This window comes from Balaenoptera borealis, assembly GCF_965194805.1.
Source record: "Balaenoptera borealis genome assembly, chromosome: 16".
NCBI classification, from domain to species: domain Eukaryota; kingdom Metazoa; phylum Chordata; class Mammalia; order Artiodactyla; family Balaenopteridae; genus Balaenoptera; species Balaenoptera borealis.
The window spans coordinates 80047863-80064665 of record NC_138872.1 but is presented as its reverse complement, the minus strand read 5'-3'; the positions used below and the strand labels follow the sequence as shown (position 1 = coordinate 80064665).

General features: G+C 41.4%; 1 protein-coding gene across 4 annotated transcripts in view; it reads left to right on the top strand.

Moving 5' to 3' along the window:
* The window catches only part of STYXL1 (serine/threonine/tyrosine interacting like 1), a 63014-nt gene that overhangs the window by 45402 nt on the left and 809 nt on the right, over positions 1-16803 (top strand). For all 4 annotated transcript variants that reach the window (XM_082360256.1, XM_082360257.1, XM_082360258.1 and 1 more), the window contains 3 exons: positions 989-1134; positions 9766-9863; positions 11466-11578. In XM_082360256.1, the coding sequence (XP_082216382.1) occupies positions 989-1134; positions 9766-9863; positions 11466-11578 (357 nt within the window). The remainder of the gene's footprint in view (positions 1-988; positions 1135-9765; positions 9864-11465; positions 11579-16803) is intronic.

Genomic DNA, 16803 nt, shown 5'->3' with positions numbered 1-16803 from the left:
GCTTCTCTCTAGTTGTGGCATGCAGGCTCCAGGGCGTGTGGGCTCTGTAGTTGTGGTGCGCGGGTTCCAGAGTGCATAAGCTCTGTAGTTTGTGGCACACGGGCTCTCTCATTGAGGTGCGTGAGCTCAGTAGTTGTGGTGCTTGGGCTTAGTTGCCCCATGGCACGTGGGATCTTAGTTCCCTGACCAGGGATCGAACCCGTGTCCCCTGCATTGGAAGGTGGATTCTTTACCACTGGACCACCAGGGAAGTCCCTGTTTTTAATTTTTTTAATTTAATTTTTATTTTATATTGGGATACAGCTGATTTACAATGCTGTGTTAGTCTCAGGTGTACAGCAAAGTGGTTCAGTTATTCATATACATATATCCATTCTTTTTCAGATTCTTTTCCCATATAGGTTATTACAGAATACTGAGCAGAGTTCTCTGTGCTATTCAGTAGGTCCTTGTTGATTACCTATTTTATATATAGTAGTGTGTATATATTAATCCCACCCTCCTAATTTATCCTTCCCCCCTCTACCTTTCCCCTTTGGTAACCAGAAGTTTGTTTTCTATGTCTGTGAGTCTGTTTCCGTTTTGTAAATAAGTTCATTTGTATCACCTTTTTAGATTCCACATATAAGTGATATCATATGATATTTGTCTTTCTCTGTCTGACTTACTTCACTTAGTATGATAATCTCTATGTCCATCCATGTTGCTGTAAAGGGCATTATTTCATTCTTGTTTATGGCTGAGTAATATTCCATGTGTTATATGTACCACATCTTCTTTATCCGTTCCTCTGTCAATGGACATTTAGGTTGCTTCCATGTCTTGGCTATTATAAATAGTGCCACAATGAACATTGGGTTAGTCTCATTCACTGTCCCAGTTTGTCTTTCTAAGCTTGTTTGCTGAGCCACATTTCAAGAGACGAAACAAAAACAACTTCTTCTCTGGGGATTATTATCATAGCAGCCTTTCTTCTTCTCCACCTCAGGAACTGGATGCCTTCCAACCGTACCCTGTTGAGATAATGCCAGGCAGGATCTACCTGGGAAATTTCAGGCAAGCCTGCGACCCTAAAATTCAGAAGGATTTGAAAATCAAAGCACATGTCAATGTCTCCATGGAGACAGGGCCGTTGTAAGTAGAAACACCATTTTTTTTTTTTATTAGTATCATTTATTTATATAAGATTCCTAGTGGCATGCATGGACAGAATTGAAAGGGCTTTTAGAAGTCAGCATACACTGGACTAGGGTCTGCATTTATTTTCATCTATTCCTGGCCTGCACTTCATTGCCTGGCATGGCCATGGCGTCCTCTGCCCGTGACTGAGACCCCACACTTGCCCCATACCCCATACTTAAATCTTACCAAAAGTAATACTTTCTTGGTACTTAACATTCTGATGTAAAATATCCTGGTTTACCCTGCTTTTCCTGTCTCAGGCCCTCTGAGAAGTGACCCCTCTCTTGGTCCATCTGGGCTGCTGTAACAGAATACTGTAGACTGGTGGCTTATGAACAACAGAATTTTTCTCATGGTGTGGAGGCTGGGAAGTCCAAGATTAAGGCACTGGCAGATTCAGGGTTGGATGAAGGCCTGCTTTCTGGTTCATAGATGGCATCCTCACGTGGCAGAAGGGGCAAAGCTCTCTAGGGTCCCTTTTATAAAGGCACTAATCCCACTCATAAGGGTTTCAATTTCTATCCTCATGACCTAATTACCTCCCCAAAGCCCCACCTCCAAATACCATCACTTTGGGGATTAGGTTTCAACATATGAATTTTGAGAGGACAGAAACATTTGATACAGCAACCTTTATGCCTCAGATTTTCCTTGGTGCTAGGAACATACATACACAGACACACACACACCCTCACTCATCATTGTTCAAAAAGCAGGAAAGTTCTGCACAGCCTTGCTTGTCAGCCTGTGTCTTCCCAGCTGTGTCCAGTCATGATCACCAAGGCCCCGCACTGTACAACCTACCTCTTCTAGCTCCTGATCAAAGCTAATAAAATTCAGCTCAGAGAGAATTTATATAAATAACACAAGAATTCAGTAAGGCATCTGGTCATAAAAAATACTATATAAAAATCAGTAAATCTAAAGAAAATCACGTCTAGGCACTTAGTGAGACTGCTGAAAACCAAAGAAAGAGAGAACATATTAAAAGAAGCAGAGGGCTTCCCTGGTGGCGAAGTGGTTAAGAATCCGCCTGCCAATGCAGGGGACACAGGTTTGAGCCCTGGTCCGGGAAGATCCCACATGCTGCGGAGCAACTAAGTCCATGCGCCACAACTACTGAGCCTGCGCTCTAGAGCCCACGAGTGAAAGCTACTGAGCCCGTGTGTCACAACTACTGAAGCCCACGCGCCTAGAGCCCATGCTCCACAACAAGAGAAGCCCCTGCAATGAGAAGCCCACACACCACAACAAAGAGTAGCCCCCACTCGCCTCAACCAGAGAAAAGCCTGCATGCAGCAACGAAGACCCAATGCAGCCAAAAAAAAAAATTAATTAATTTAAAAAAATAAAAATAAAAGAAGCAGAGGGACTTTGCTGGTGGCGCAGTGGTTAAGAATCTGCGTGCCAATGCAGGCGACACGGGTTCGAGCCCTGGTCCGGGAAGATCCCACATGCCACGGAGCAACTAAGCTCGTGTGCCACAACTACTGAGCCCCTGTTCCACAACTACGGAAGCCCGCGCACCTAGAGCCCACGCTCTGCAACAAGAGAAGCCACTGCAATGAGAAGCCCACGCACCGCAACGAAGAGTAGTCCCCGCTTGCCGCAACTAGAGAAAGCCCGCGCTCAGCAACGAAGACCCAACACAGCCAATAAATAAATAAATATTTAAAAAAAAAAAAAGCAGAGAAGTAAGACATTACTTTCAAAGGAGCAATAATTAGACTGACAGCTGACTCATCAACAGAAATCACTGCAACTAGAAGGAAATATGGAATGTGTCTTTGTAGTCGGTAGCCTTTCTGGTGATTCCCCACCTCCTGCCATTCACAGCATTGAATGTGGGCTAGATTTACTGATGTGTGCTAATGGATAGAGTAAAGCAAAAGTGATGGGCTGTCACTTCTGATATTGGGTCACAGAAAGACTGTGGCATCAGTATTGCTCACTCTCCCTTGCTCACTCATTCTGAAGGAAGTCAGCTACCATGCAGTGAGCTGTCCTATGGAGAGGTCCACGTGGCAAGGACCTGACAGTCTTCAGCCAACAGCTAGTGATGAACTGAGGCCCTCAGTCAAAAAGCCTTTGAGAAACTGAATCCTGCCAACAGTCATGTGAATTAGCTTCCAATTGAGCCTTCAGATGAGACCAGATGACAACAGCTTGTTATAACTTTATGAGAGATTTTAAGCCAATGGTACCCAGATAAGCTGCTCCCAGATTCCTGATCCATAGAAATTGATAGATAATAAATTTTTTTTGTTTTAAGCCACTGAGTGTTAGGATATTTTGTTATCCAGCAATAAATAATAGAATCTTAAAGCACTGAAAGAAAATAACTGCTAACCCACAATTTTGTACCCAGAGAATATATCCTTCAATAATGTAAGTGAGAGGACTTCCCTGGTGGCACAGTGGTTAAGAATCTGCCTGCCCATGCAGGGGACACGGGTTCGAGCCCTGGTCCAGGAAGATCCCACGTGCCATGGAGCAACTAAGCCTGTGTGCCACAACTACTGAGCCTGCGCTCTACAGCCCGCGAGCCACAACTCCTGAGTCTGCGTGCCATGACTACTGAAGCCCATGCGCCTAGAGCCTGTGCTCCGCAACAAGAGAAACCACTGCAATGAGAAGCCCACACACTGCAATGAAGAGTAGCCCCTGCTCACTGCAACTAGAGAAAGCCCACGTGCAGCAATGAAGCCCCAGTGCAGCCAAAAATAAATTTAAGAAAAAGGATGTAAGTGAGAAGAATTTCCATTTCTGGCCATGATGGAGTAACTGGCACCAGATTTACAACCCCACCTTAAACAACTAAAAATACTCAGACAGAGCATCTAAAACAAGGGTTTTTCAGACAATGGCCAACAGACAGCACAGGACAATGATTCCTGAGAGGAAAAAAAAAAGGTGGGCTCCACAATCGAACCAGCTTATTGCTTGGAGATTGTTTGCAGGTCACAGTACAGGGAAGGGGCCAAAACAGATCCTATTATTCTTTCTGAGTTGAGGGTAGAGTTGAGGACTCAGAGCTGTTGAGTTGGCTAGAATTTGCAGGAGACCTGCATGAAGAATAGAGAGCTGAGTACAAAGAAAGACTCTGGACATCTGCAGAGAGTCCTCCTGTGTCTTCAGCTAAGTACTTATAAGCACATGCATGTGAGAAAACTACTCAAGGCAGGGAGAAAAACCAATAGAAATGAACAGGTGGTACAATCCCCAGAGATTATGTGGGACCAGGAGTAGTTTGTGTTTCCACTCAGATTAAACAAAACTCACAACATACAGTGCATCATACAGAGTACTCAGAAGACTACTGCTTCAGTAGTGAGGAAAAACTTAGCCCTATATTAGGGATGAAAAGTACAGTCTGAGATGAAAAATATACTGGATGGAATTAAAAGATTAGACACTGTGGAAGAAAAGATTGCTGAATTTGGAGACATAGCAATAGAAGTATATAAAATGAAACATAGAGAAGAAAAAGACTTAAAAAAAGAAACTAGAATAGAACTTCAGTAAGACTGAGACGGCTTCAGGTGGCCTAACATGTGTAATTAGAATCTCCAAAGGAAAGGAGAATGGGGAGACAGAAAACACGTTTGAAGAAATAATGGCCAAAATTTTCCAAATTTGATAAAAACTATAAATGATCATCTACACTGATCTCAATAAAATTTTTAATTAAAAATAGAATAATTTGGAAGATTATGAGCAACTTTATGTCAATACATTTGAAAAATTAACAATTTCCTCAGAAGACTCAAGCTACCAATGCTTACTTAAAAAGAAATAGATTTATAAAAACTGACAATATGATAGTCCCTAAAACAAGATTCATCCAATTTCAGGAGATTCAAATCATATAGAGTTGGCCTTTAACCACTGTGGAATTAATGTAGAAAGCAATAATTTGAAAATATAACTAGGAAATTCCTAGAAGCTTAGAAATAAATTTTAAAACAGCTCATGGTTCAAAAAAGAACTCACAATGGAAATTATGAAATAGTTTCAACTATATGATAATGAAAATAGAATATATCAGAACTTGTGGAATGTAGCTAAGCTGTGCTTAGAGGGAAATTTATAGCTTTAAATGCATCTATTAAAAAGAAGAAAGGCTAAAAATCAACTAGTTAAGCATTTATCTCAAGAAATTTCCAAAGAAACAGCAAACTAAACTCAAATAAGGAAGGAAGGAATAATAAAAGCAGATAAAATGAACTAGAAACAATAAAATAGGCTCTAGAAAGTCAAAATAGTTTTACAAAAATAATAAATTTGATAAACCCTTGGCAAAAAAGAGAGAAAGCACAAATAACCATCTGTAAAAGGGGATTCTACCATATCCTACAGATATAAAAAATATCTTGAGGGTATTATAAAAACTTTATTGTGATAAACATAAAAATTTAGATGTATTGAACAAAAAAATACAACCTATCAAACCTGACATCAGACAAAATAGAAAATTTTATTAGGATCAATAACTAATATAAATTTTTCATAGAGAATACTCCAGGTCTAGATAGTTTCAGTGATGAATTCTACCTAATATTTAAGGAGGAAATAAACCCAATATTAAAATTTTTTTTAAGAATAAAAAGGAGGAATAATTTTCAACTTGTCGTATGAGACCAGCATAAACTCTGATTTCATAACCTGAGAAAGACATTATAATACAGGAAAATTATAGGCTAATTTTCTTCATGAATATAGATGTAAATATCCTAAAGTAAAATATTAGCACATTGAATACAGAGATATATAAGAAGGATAATGCATGATGACTAAATTGGGTTTATTCCAAGGATGCAAGGTGGTTTTAGCACTGAAAAATCCATCCATGTAATTTACCACATCGATAATGTAGAGGAAAAATCAGGATTATCTCAGTAAATGCAGTGAAAGCATTTGATAATATTCACCATACATTCATGATTTAAAAAAATCTTAGCAAACTGGGAATAGAAGGGAACTTTGATCTGAAAATAAAATTCTACAGAAATCTCTGTAGCAAACATCACAATGATGAAATGTTGAAAGTTTTCCCTCTGAGCCCGGGAACAAGACAAAGATGCAACTATCACCACTTCTATTTAACATTGTACTGGAGGTTCTAGTTGGTGAAATATGGCAAGTAAAAGAAATAAAATAGGAATCAAAAGGGAAAAAAACCTTTCATTATATACAGACAGTCTAATTGTATACACAGAAAAGCCAAAACAACCTGCAGATAAATTATTGGACTTAAATAAGTTTGCTGAAGTTTTAAAAGCATATAATTTACAATAGGACAAAAATATTAAATATCTAGGATTATACCTATTGAAGGATGTGCAAGATCTCTACACAGAAAAGTATACAGCATTACTGTGAATTACTAAAGATTATCTGAATAGCTAGAGGATGTTAGTAAAGATCACCTGAATAAACAGAGGATGTACCGTAGTTGTGGATTAGAAGAATCAATTTTGTAAAGATGTTGATTCTTGCCCAATTGATCTATAGATTCAATGGAATGCCAATAAAATTCCAATGGATTTGTGGAAATTGATACAGTAATTTTAAATTTTATATGGAAATACAAAGGGCAAAAATAGCTGAATAGTGAATAACAACAAATGGGAAAATTTACTTGACCAGATACCAAGACTTAAAAAAAAACCACAGCAAGTAAGGCATTGTGATACTGGTGCAGGATAGAAAACTAAACCAATGGAGCAAAATGGAGTCCAAACACAGACCCATGCATCTACGGACACTTGAATTATGCAAAGATTTTCTCCTATATTTTCTTCTAAAAGTTTTGTAGTTTTAACCTTCACGTTTTGCGATACATTTTTAAAAAAATATTTACTTATTTATTTTGGCTGCTCCGGGTCTTAGTTGTGGCATGTGGACTTCTTAGTTGTGGCATGCATGCAGGATCTAGTTCCCCCACCAGGGATTGAACCTGCGTCCCCTGCAATGGGAGCGCGGAGTCTTACCCACTGGACCACCAGGGAAGTCCCTTGTGATACATTTTGAAATCAGTTTTTGTATATGGTGCCTGATATGGAACAAAGTTCATTGTTTTGCATGTGGAAGTCATCACTGTTGAAAAGGTGATCCTTTTCCTGTTGAATTGCTTTGATACCTTTGTTGAAAATCAGTTGACCATACGTGTACAGGATTATATCTGGATTCTTTGTTCTTTTTCATTGATCTATGTTTTTCTTTATACCAGTTTCCCACACTTGTTTTTCTCTTTTAAAAAAAATTTTTATTAAAGTATAGTTGATTGGGGCTTCCCTGGTGGCGCAGTGGTTGAGAATCCGCCTGCCAGTGCAGGGAACACGGGTTCGATCCCTGGTCCGGAAAGATCCCACATGCCGCGGAGCAAATAAGCCCGTGCACCACAACTACTGAGCCTGTGCTCTAGAGCCCATGAGCCACAACTACTGAGCCCACATGCTGCAACTACTGAAGCCTACGTGCCTAGAGCCCGTGCTCTGCAGCAAGAGAAGCCACCGCAGTGAGAAGCCCGCGCACTGCAATGAAGAGTAGCCCCCGCTTGCCGCAACTAGAGAAAGCCTGCACGCAGCAACGAAGACCCAACACAGCCAAAATAAATAAATAAATTTTAAAAAAAAGGATAGTTGATTTACAATGTTGTGTTAATTTCTGCTGTACAGCAAAGTGACTCAGTTATAGATATACTTTTTCATATTCTTTTCTGTTATGGTTTATCACAGGATATTCAGTATAGTTCCCTGTGCTATACAGTAGGGCCTTATTATCAGTTCCACACTTTTGATTACTGTAGCTTTATAATAAATCTTGAAGTCAGGTAGTGTTAGTCCTCTAATTTTGTTGTTCTTTTTCAAAGTTGTTTCCTTTGAATTTCCATATAAATTTTAGAATCAACTTGTCAGTTTCTATACAGAAGCTTGTTGGAATTTGGACTGGGACTGAATGGATTCCATAGGGCAATTTGTGAAGAATTGACATCTTAAAAATGTTGAATCTCCTGATTCATTAATACGGTCTATCTTTCCGTTTACTTTGCTCTTTGGTTTCTTTCAGCAATGTTTTATAGTCTTCAGTGTACAGTTCTTGCACATCTTGTATCAGATTTCTTCCTAAGTATTTGATATTTTTGATGTGATTATAAATGGTATATTTAAATTATAAATTTCTTGGGAATTCGCTGGTGGTTAGGACTCCGTGCTTTCACTCCTGGGACCTGGATTCAATCCCTAGTCGGGGAACTAAGATCTCGCAAACTGCGCGGCATAGCCAAGAAAAATCAAGTAAAATTTAAATTTCTGATTGTTGCTAGTATATAGAAATCCAGTTGATTTGTATATATTAACCTTGTATCCTTCAGTCTTCTCCACCCAGATGTCTCCTCCATTGTAAGGCTTTCCCCAGCTCCCTCGACTTTTCCCTGCCCTTCCTCTTCAGTAGCATGTGCAGGTCTTTATCCTAAAACCTAGCCAGTTGGATTGGGGCCATTTGTTTATGTGTCTGCCTCCCGCATCAGACTGGGAGCTCCTTGAAGCTGGGAGGGGCCCTATTTGATTCATCTTGTGTCCACTAGGGTCCAGCTCAAGGTCTGGCACACAATAGGCATTGAGTGAGTATCTGAGGAAAGAATGAATGGTTGGGGATAGATGGATGAATGGATGGTGGATCGGTGGTCAGGTGGGGAGGGAGAGAGGGATGTGGCGGAAGGGAAGGATGGATGGACGAATGAATGAATGCAGGGTGAATTGCGCTTGTATTTGTCACAGCAAGTGCTCATGCAGAAACTAAACCAGGATATTTTCATTTCTGAATCTACTGCAACTTTCTGCATACCACAGTGAATGAATGTCACCAGTAGGCCATAGTCTTCATAAATAACATTTACCAAGTGCTCACTGCACACTAGACATTGTGCCAAGATCCTTGCGGGCATCTTCTCATTAAACATGCCACATGCCTCATCTCCCTCCTCTTTCCCCCTTGTTCATAAAGCTCTAGCCACTCTGATCTCCCTATTGTTTCTCAAACATATGAAACATACTGCCCTCAGGGCCTTTGCACTTGTATTCTCTACCTGGAACATTCTTTCCTCATATAACTGCCTGGCTTGTTCTGTCACCTCCTTTAAACCTCTGCCCAAATGTTACCTCCTCAGTAAAGCCTTCCATGACCATCCTATCTAAAACAGCAGGCCCACCACTCTCCATCCTTCTCACCTTGCTTTCTCCATTTAACATAGCAGATTCATTCCATATTCCTTTCCACCCTCACTATCTTCACTGTATTCTAGAAAAGCACCAGGTTTGTTTAATAATAATGTCACACTTATTGGGCACTACCGTGTGCCAAGCAGATTGCTGAATGCTTTACATAGATTAATTGACTTAATCTACACAACACCCCTCTGAGGTAGGTGCTGTTTTTTTGAGAGGGGTTCATTTATTTGCCCACGTCTCCCTGATGCTAGTTCAGCCTCCTTCCCCTATGATCCCATTGCTGTGGGTGAAGGATGCCACAGTAGGGCTCTGTGTGAGTTTGCCTGATTACCTGTGCTTTTCTTCCGTTTAGTTTTGTAGGTGACGCCGACAAGCTTCTGCACATCCAGATAGAAGATTCCCTGGAAGCCAACATTACACCCTTTTTACGCCACCTCTGTCACTTCATTGGTAAGGAGCATTCTTTAACCAGGCAGCAACTGGTCTGTGCCCAGGGAGCAGAGGGGCTGTGGTACCTCATCCACATGCCTATTGCTGACTGCCACTCCCAGCACTCAGGAGAAAAAGGGCAGGGCCCAGCACATGCCCAGCCAGGCGTGGCCAAGCCCCGGGACAAGCCTGCCTCCCGGGGGGGTCCTTGGCAATATGGGCAGCCACGCGTTTACCTTGGGAGCAGTGGGGACAAATGAGAGCCCCAGACTGTGGATTGAGTGCCCTGTGCTCTGGCCCTGGATGGGTCGCTATGCCCTTTCACGCCTGGCCAAGCTCCAGTCTCGGCATCACTGCCTGTTGTGAAATGAGGGTGCTGGCCCATCCTGGGTGCATATGTTCATGAAGGCCTGCTCCAGGCTAGGCTCTGGTGACCTGCAGGTGAATCTCACTCTGTCCCGGCCCTCCTATCTGGTCAGTGTGGTGGGGTAGAAGGAAGACTCCAGAGCCCTTCCATCTCTGAATTCCATGGTCCCCAGTGTGTGGGCCCAGTGCCCCTTCTGTTCTCCTACCTCACACAGCAGTGCCCACCAGCCGCTTGCCTCACTGAGGGTGGAGTTTTCAGTCATCCTAAGGAGAGCAAGATCGCTGGAGAGAGCAAGGTTGTGTCCGGTTAGAGGCCCACCCCAGGACGGCCTGCTCAGCACCAACACAGCCCCCAGCCCGAGAATGGCATTTTGGCCCAGACTTCCTGTATTTTTCTGGGAGGTTGTAACTATCACTTGCCTAGGACCTGAGACTGAGACTTGCCCTGGGTCCCATCATGGGGTGGCAGAGCCCTGTGGCCCAAAGAAGCCCCCTCTCCAGCCCCACCTCACTGGGTGGCCCTGAGCCAACCCTTAACTTCTCTGTGCCTCAGTTTCCTTATCCATACAATGAGGCAGTTGGCCTTAATCATCTGAGTCCTCCTCCAACTCTGACAGTCTGTGATTTTGCACTTGGTATATTTATCTTCAGTTCTTGGGGGTTACCAACCAGCCTAAGATGCCAGCTTAGATTTCCTTCCCACCCCTCAATGGGTGAGATTGACAGTCCCAGGGGCGTTATTGAGTGTGGTTAGCTGACATTTGTGTGCCAGGCACTGGGCTAAGCACAGTGCAAAATCTTATCAGGTAGGTAGTATACTGTTATCACATTTTCCAGATGAGGAAACTGTGGGTTAGAGTGCCCAAGCCCGACAGCCAGTACTTACTGGTTGTGATTCACATTCAGGCTACCCTGCCTCTATCAGCACCCAAGTGCCCTTGGGGTACAGTCCTTTTATCCCCACCTGGGGAGGTCAACTGGTAGCAGACCTTCCTGGGATGGAAGGCTGCATAGCCCAGAAAAGGCCTTTGCATGATAATGCTGAATGCCCAGGTGTGATTCTCGTGAACTGCCAGCTAGGTCTGAGGATCCCCGTTTGCCAGGCAATGAAACAGTATCCTAGAGATGTCACGTGACTTGCCTAGACCATGGCGTGCTGGTTCTGAACCTACTCTTGGACCCACTGAGGCCAGTCATCTTACAGACCCACAAGGAAGGGGGCCACGCACGACCTCACACCTTTCCTTCCATTTGCAGAAGTTCACCTGGAGCTTGGCTCTGTCATCCTGGTCTTTTCCACCATGGGCATCAGTCGCAGCTGTGCGGCCATCTTGGCCTACCTTATGCACCAAAATGAGCAGACCCTGAAGGTATGTATTCCCTGGTCCAGGAGGTGGGGTCAGAGCTGCACCTCAGAGGAATGGGTCTCCAGCACCGACTTGGGGCCTTAATTGGGGGTGGGGGGTTTGGGAGGGAAGGGTCAGGGAGGGGAGCCCCAAGTCCAGGGCTTTACCCAGCATACCACATCCAAGGGAAGGAACCCGAGATCTGGGTTAGAGACCTGAGGCTGGGCACACAGGGCAGGCCCAGGGACTCAGGCTGGGCAAGGCTGTGGCCAGCAGCACCATCTGTGTGTCCCCCAGTGCTGTCAGTCTGTGAACCAGTGTTTGTTCAGGGTTCTCCAAGGGAGGTGCATTTTGGCTGTTGCCATGCACCTGTTGGCCATCTGTATGTCTTTGGAAAAATGTCTATTCAGAATCTTGGCCCTTTTAAAAATCAGATTTTTTGTTTGTTTGCTATTGAGTTGTATGAGTTCTTTATATATTTTGGGTATTAATCCATTATCAGTTACATGATTTGCAGATATTCTCTCCCATTTCTTAGGTTGCCTTTTCATTTTTTTTTTTAAATTTTATTTATTTATTTATTTATTTATTTATTTATGGCATGTTGGGTCTTCGTTTTTGTGCGAGGGCTTTCTCTAGTTGTGGCAAGTGGGGGCCACTCTTCATCGTGGTGTGCGGGCCTCTCACTATCGCAGCCTCTCTTGTTGCGGAGCACAGGCTCCAGATGCGCAGGCTCAGCAATTGTGGCTCACGGGCCTAGTCGGTCCGCGGCATGTGGCATCTTCCCAGACCAGGGCTCGAACCCGTGTCCCCTGCATTGGCAGGCAGATTCTCAACCACTGTGCCACCAGGGAAGCCCCTACCTTTTCATTTTGTTGATGGTTTCCTTTGCTGTGCAGAAGCCTTTTAGTTTGATGTAGTCCCACTTGTTTATTTTTGCTTCTGTTGCCTTTGCTTTTGATGTCAAATCCAAAAAGTTACCACCAGATTGATGTCAAGGAGTTTACCACCTATGTTTTCTTCTAGTAGTTTTATGGTTTCAGGTCTTCCATTTGTGCCTTTAATCCATTTTGAGTTGATTTTTGTGTATGGTGTAAGATGGTGGTCCAGTTTTTTTTTTTTTTGGCTGCACTGTGCGGCTTGCGGGATCTTAGTTCCCCAACCAGAGATTGAACCTGAGCCCCTGGCAGTGGAAGCACGGAGTCCTAACCACTGGACTGCCAGGGAATTCCCACCAATTTCATTCTTTTGCATGTGACTGTCCAGTTTTCCCAGCACTACTTATTGAAGAGACCATTCTTTCATCATTGCATATTATTAGCTCCTTTGTCCTAAATTAATTGACCATATATGTATGGGCTTATTTCTGGGATCTCTATTCTAGTCTATTGATCTATGTGTATATATTTTATGCCAATACCATACTGCTTTGATTACTATAGCTTTGTAATATAGTTTGAAATGAGGAAGCGTGATGCCTCTAGCTTTGCTCTTCTTCCTCAAATTTGCTTTGGCTCTTTGGGGTCTTGTTGTTCCATACAAGTTTTAGGATTGTTTATTCTATTTCTCTGAAAGATACCATTGGGAATTTGATAGGGATTGTGTTCAATCTGTAGATTGCTTCAGGTAGTATGGACATTCTAACAATATTCCTCCAATCCATGAGCATGGAATATCTTTCTATTTATTTGTGTCTTCTTTAATTTCTTTCATCAGTGTCATAGTTTTCAGTGTACAAGTCTTTTGCCTCCTTGGTTAAATTTATTCCTAGGTATTTTACTCTTTTTGATGCAATTGGGATTATTTTCTTAATTTCTATTTCTGATAGTTTGTTATCAGTGTATAGAAACAGCTGATTTTTGTATGTTTTGTATCCTGTAACTTTACTGAATTTATTAGTTCTAACAGTTTTTTTGTGAAGTCTTTAGGGTTTTCTATATATATGTTGTATGTAAAGAGAGACAGTTTTACTTCTTCCGTTCTGATTTGGATATCTTTTTCTTACTCTGTCTAGGACTTGAAATACTATGTTGAATAAATGTGGTGAGAGTAGGCATTCTTGTCTTGTTCCTGATCTTAGAGGAAAAGCTTCCAGCTTTTCACTGTTGAGTATGATGTTAGCTGTCAGCTTGTCGTATATGGCCTTTATTATGTTGAGGTACATTCCCTCTGTACACACTTAGTTGAGAATTTTTATCATAAATCGATGTTGAATATTGTCATATGCTTTTTCTGCATCTCTTGAGGTGATCATATGGTTTTTATCTTCTCTAATTGTGGTGAGCGGGGGCTACTCTTTGTTGCAGTGCATGGGCTTCTAATTGCGGTGACTTCTCTTATTGTGGAGCACAGGCTCTAGGCATGTGGTCTTCAGTAGTTGTGGCACAAGGGCTCAGTAGTTGTGGCTCGTGGGCTCTAGAGCTCAGGCTCAGTAGTTGTGGCGCACGGGCTTAGTTGCTCCGTGGCATGTGGGATCTTCCTGGACCAGGGCTCGAACCCATGTCCCCTGCATTGGCAGGCGGATTCTTAACCACTGCGCCACCAGGGAAGCCCCTGTCTTAACCATTTTTAAGAATATAATTCAGTAGTGTTAAATACATTCATAATGTGCAGCCATCACCACCACCTAGCCCCATGACTCTTTTCATCTTGTAAAACTGAAACTCTATATTTATTAAACAATAACTCCTTATTCTCCCCTCCCCCTAGCCCATGGTAACCACCATTCTTCTTTCTGTCTTTGTAATTTTGACTACACTAAGTACATCATATAAGTGGAATCATAAAATATTTGTTTTTTCATGAATGGCTTATTACACTTAGCATAATGTCCTCAAGGTTTAACCATGTTGTAGCATATGTCAAAATTTCCCTCCTTTTTAAGGCTAATAATATTCCCTTGTATGTATATACCACATTTTGCTTATCCATTTATTCATTGATGGACACTTGGATTGCTTCCATGTTTTAGCCATTATGAATAATGCTGCTGTGAACATGGTTGTGCAAATATCTCTTTGAGACCCTGCCTTCAACTCTTTTGGGTATATACCCAGTAGACGAATTACTGGGTCATATGGTAGTTCTTATTTTAATTTTGGGGGGGGGGGATCTCCATACTGTTTTCCACAGAGGCTGTACCATTTAATACATTCCATCAACAGTGCACAAGGGTTCTAATTTCTCCACATCCTTGCCAACAGTTGTTTTCTTCCTTCCTTCCTTTCTTCCTTTCTTTCTTTCCTTTTATAGTACCATCGTAATCAGTTTGAGGAAGTATAGCATTATAGTTTTTTTTTTTTAATTATTTTTTTTAAACTTTGGGTTTTTATTTATTTATTTATTTATTTATTTTTATGGCTGTGTTGGGTCTTCGTTTCTGTGTGAGGGCTTTCCCCAGTTGCGGCAAGTGGGGGCCATTCTTCATCGCGGTGCGCGGGCCTCTCATTATCGTGGCCTCTCTTGTTGCGGAGCACAGGCTCCAGACGCGCAGGCTCAGTAATTGTGGCTCACGGGCCCAGTTGCTCCGCGGCATATGGGATCTTCCCAGACCAGGGCTCGAACCCGTATCCCCTGCATTGGCAGGCAGATTCTCAACCACTGCGCCACCAGGGAAGCCCAGCATTATAGTTTTGATTTGCATTTCCCTAATGATTAGTGATGTTGAGCATCTTTTTGCCTGCTTATTGGCCATTCATATATCTTCTTAGGAGAAATGTCTATTCAAAGTCCTTTGCCCATTTATTAGTTGGGTTGTTTGTTTTTTGTTGTTGAGTTTTAGAAGTTCCTTATATATTCCTCATATTAACACTTTCTGCATTGAATAGTTTTGGCACCCTTGTTGGGATCATTTTACTATATATGTGAGCATTTACTTCTGGGCTGTCTGTTCTATTCCACTGGTCTTAAATGTCTGTCTTTATGCCAGTACCACATTCTTTTATCATAGTTTTGTAATAACTTAAAAGGTTTGAAATAAGGTTGAAACATAAAACAGGTATATGATTTGCAAATGTTTCCTTCCATTCTGTCTTGCCTTTTCACTCTGTTGATTTTGTCTTTTGATGCACAGAAGGTTTTTTTTTTTTTTTGATGTACAGAAGTTTTTTATTTTGATATAAACCAATCTGTTTTTTTTTTTATTGCCTGTGCTTTTGGTGTCACATCCAAGAAATAATTGCCAAATCCAATATCATGAAGCTTTTCCCTTATGTTTTCTTTCAAGGGTTTTATAATTTTAGCTCTTACTTTATGCCTTCTATCATCTTGAGTTAATTTTTGTACATGGTGTAAGGTTACACTAGTTTCATTCTTTTACATGTGGATATCCAGTATTCCTAACACCATTTGTTGAAAAGACTCTCCTTTCTCCATTGAATAGTTTTGGCACCATTGTTGAAATCATTTTACTATATATGTGAGCATTTATTTCTGGGCTGTCTATTCTATTCCACTGGTCTAAATGTCTTTATGCCAGTACCACATTCTTTTATCATAGTTTTGTAATAACTTAAAAGGTTTTGAAATAACGAAGTGTGAGACCCCCAACTTTGTCTCTCTTTTTTCACAATTGTTTTGGTTATTCCGGGGTTCCTTGAGATTCAATATGAATTTTAGGATGGATTTTTCTATTTCTGCAAAAAACGCTGTTGGGATTTTGATAGAGATTGCATTAAATCTTTAGATCACTTTGGGTAGTATTTGCATCTTAACAATATTAAATCTTCTATTCCATGTACCTGGGATGTCTTTCCATTTATTTTAGTCTTCCTTAATTTCTTTCAGCAACATTTTGCATTTTTCAGGGTACAAGTCTTTTACCTCCTTGGTTAAGTTTATTGCTAAGTATTTTATTCTCTTGATGCTAGTGTAAATGAAATTTTCTTAATTTCCTTTTTGGATTGTTCATTGTTAGTTAGATACACAACTGATTTTGTATCCTGCAACTTTGTTACATTTGTTTATTCTAACAGTTTTTTTGTGTTTAATCTTTAAGGTTTTCAACATACAAGATCATTAAGTTCATATCATCTGCAAACAGAAATAATTTTACTTCCTCCTTTCCAATTTGGATGCCTTTTCTTTTTTTCCTAATTGTTCTGTCTAGAACTTCCAGTACAGCGTTGAATAGAAGTGGTGGAAGTGGGCATCCTTGCCTTGTTCCTGATCTCAGAGGAAAAGCTTTCAGTCTTTCACCATTATGATGTTACCTGTGTACTTTTCATATATGACCTTTATTATGTTAAGAT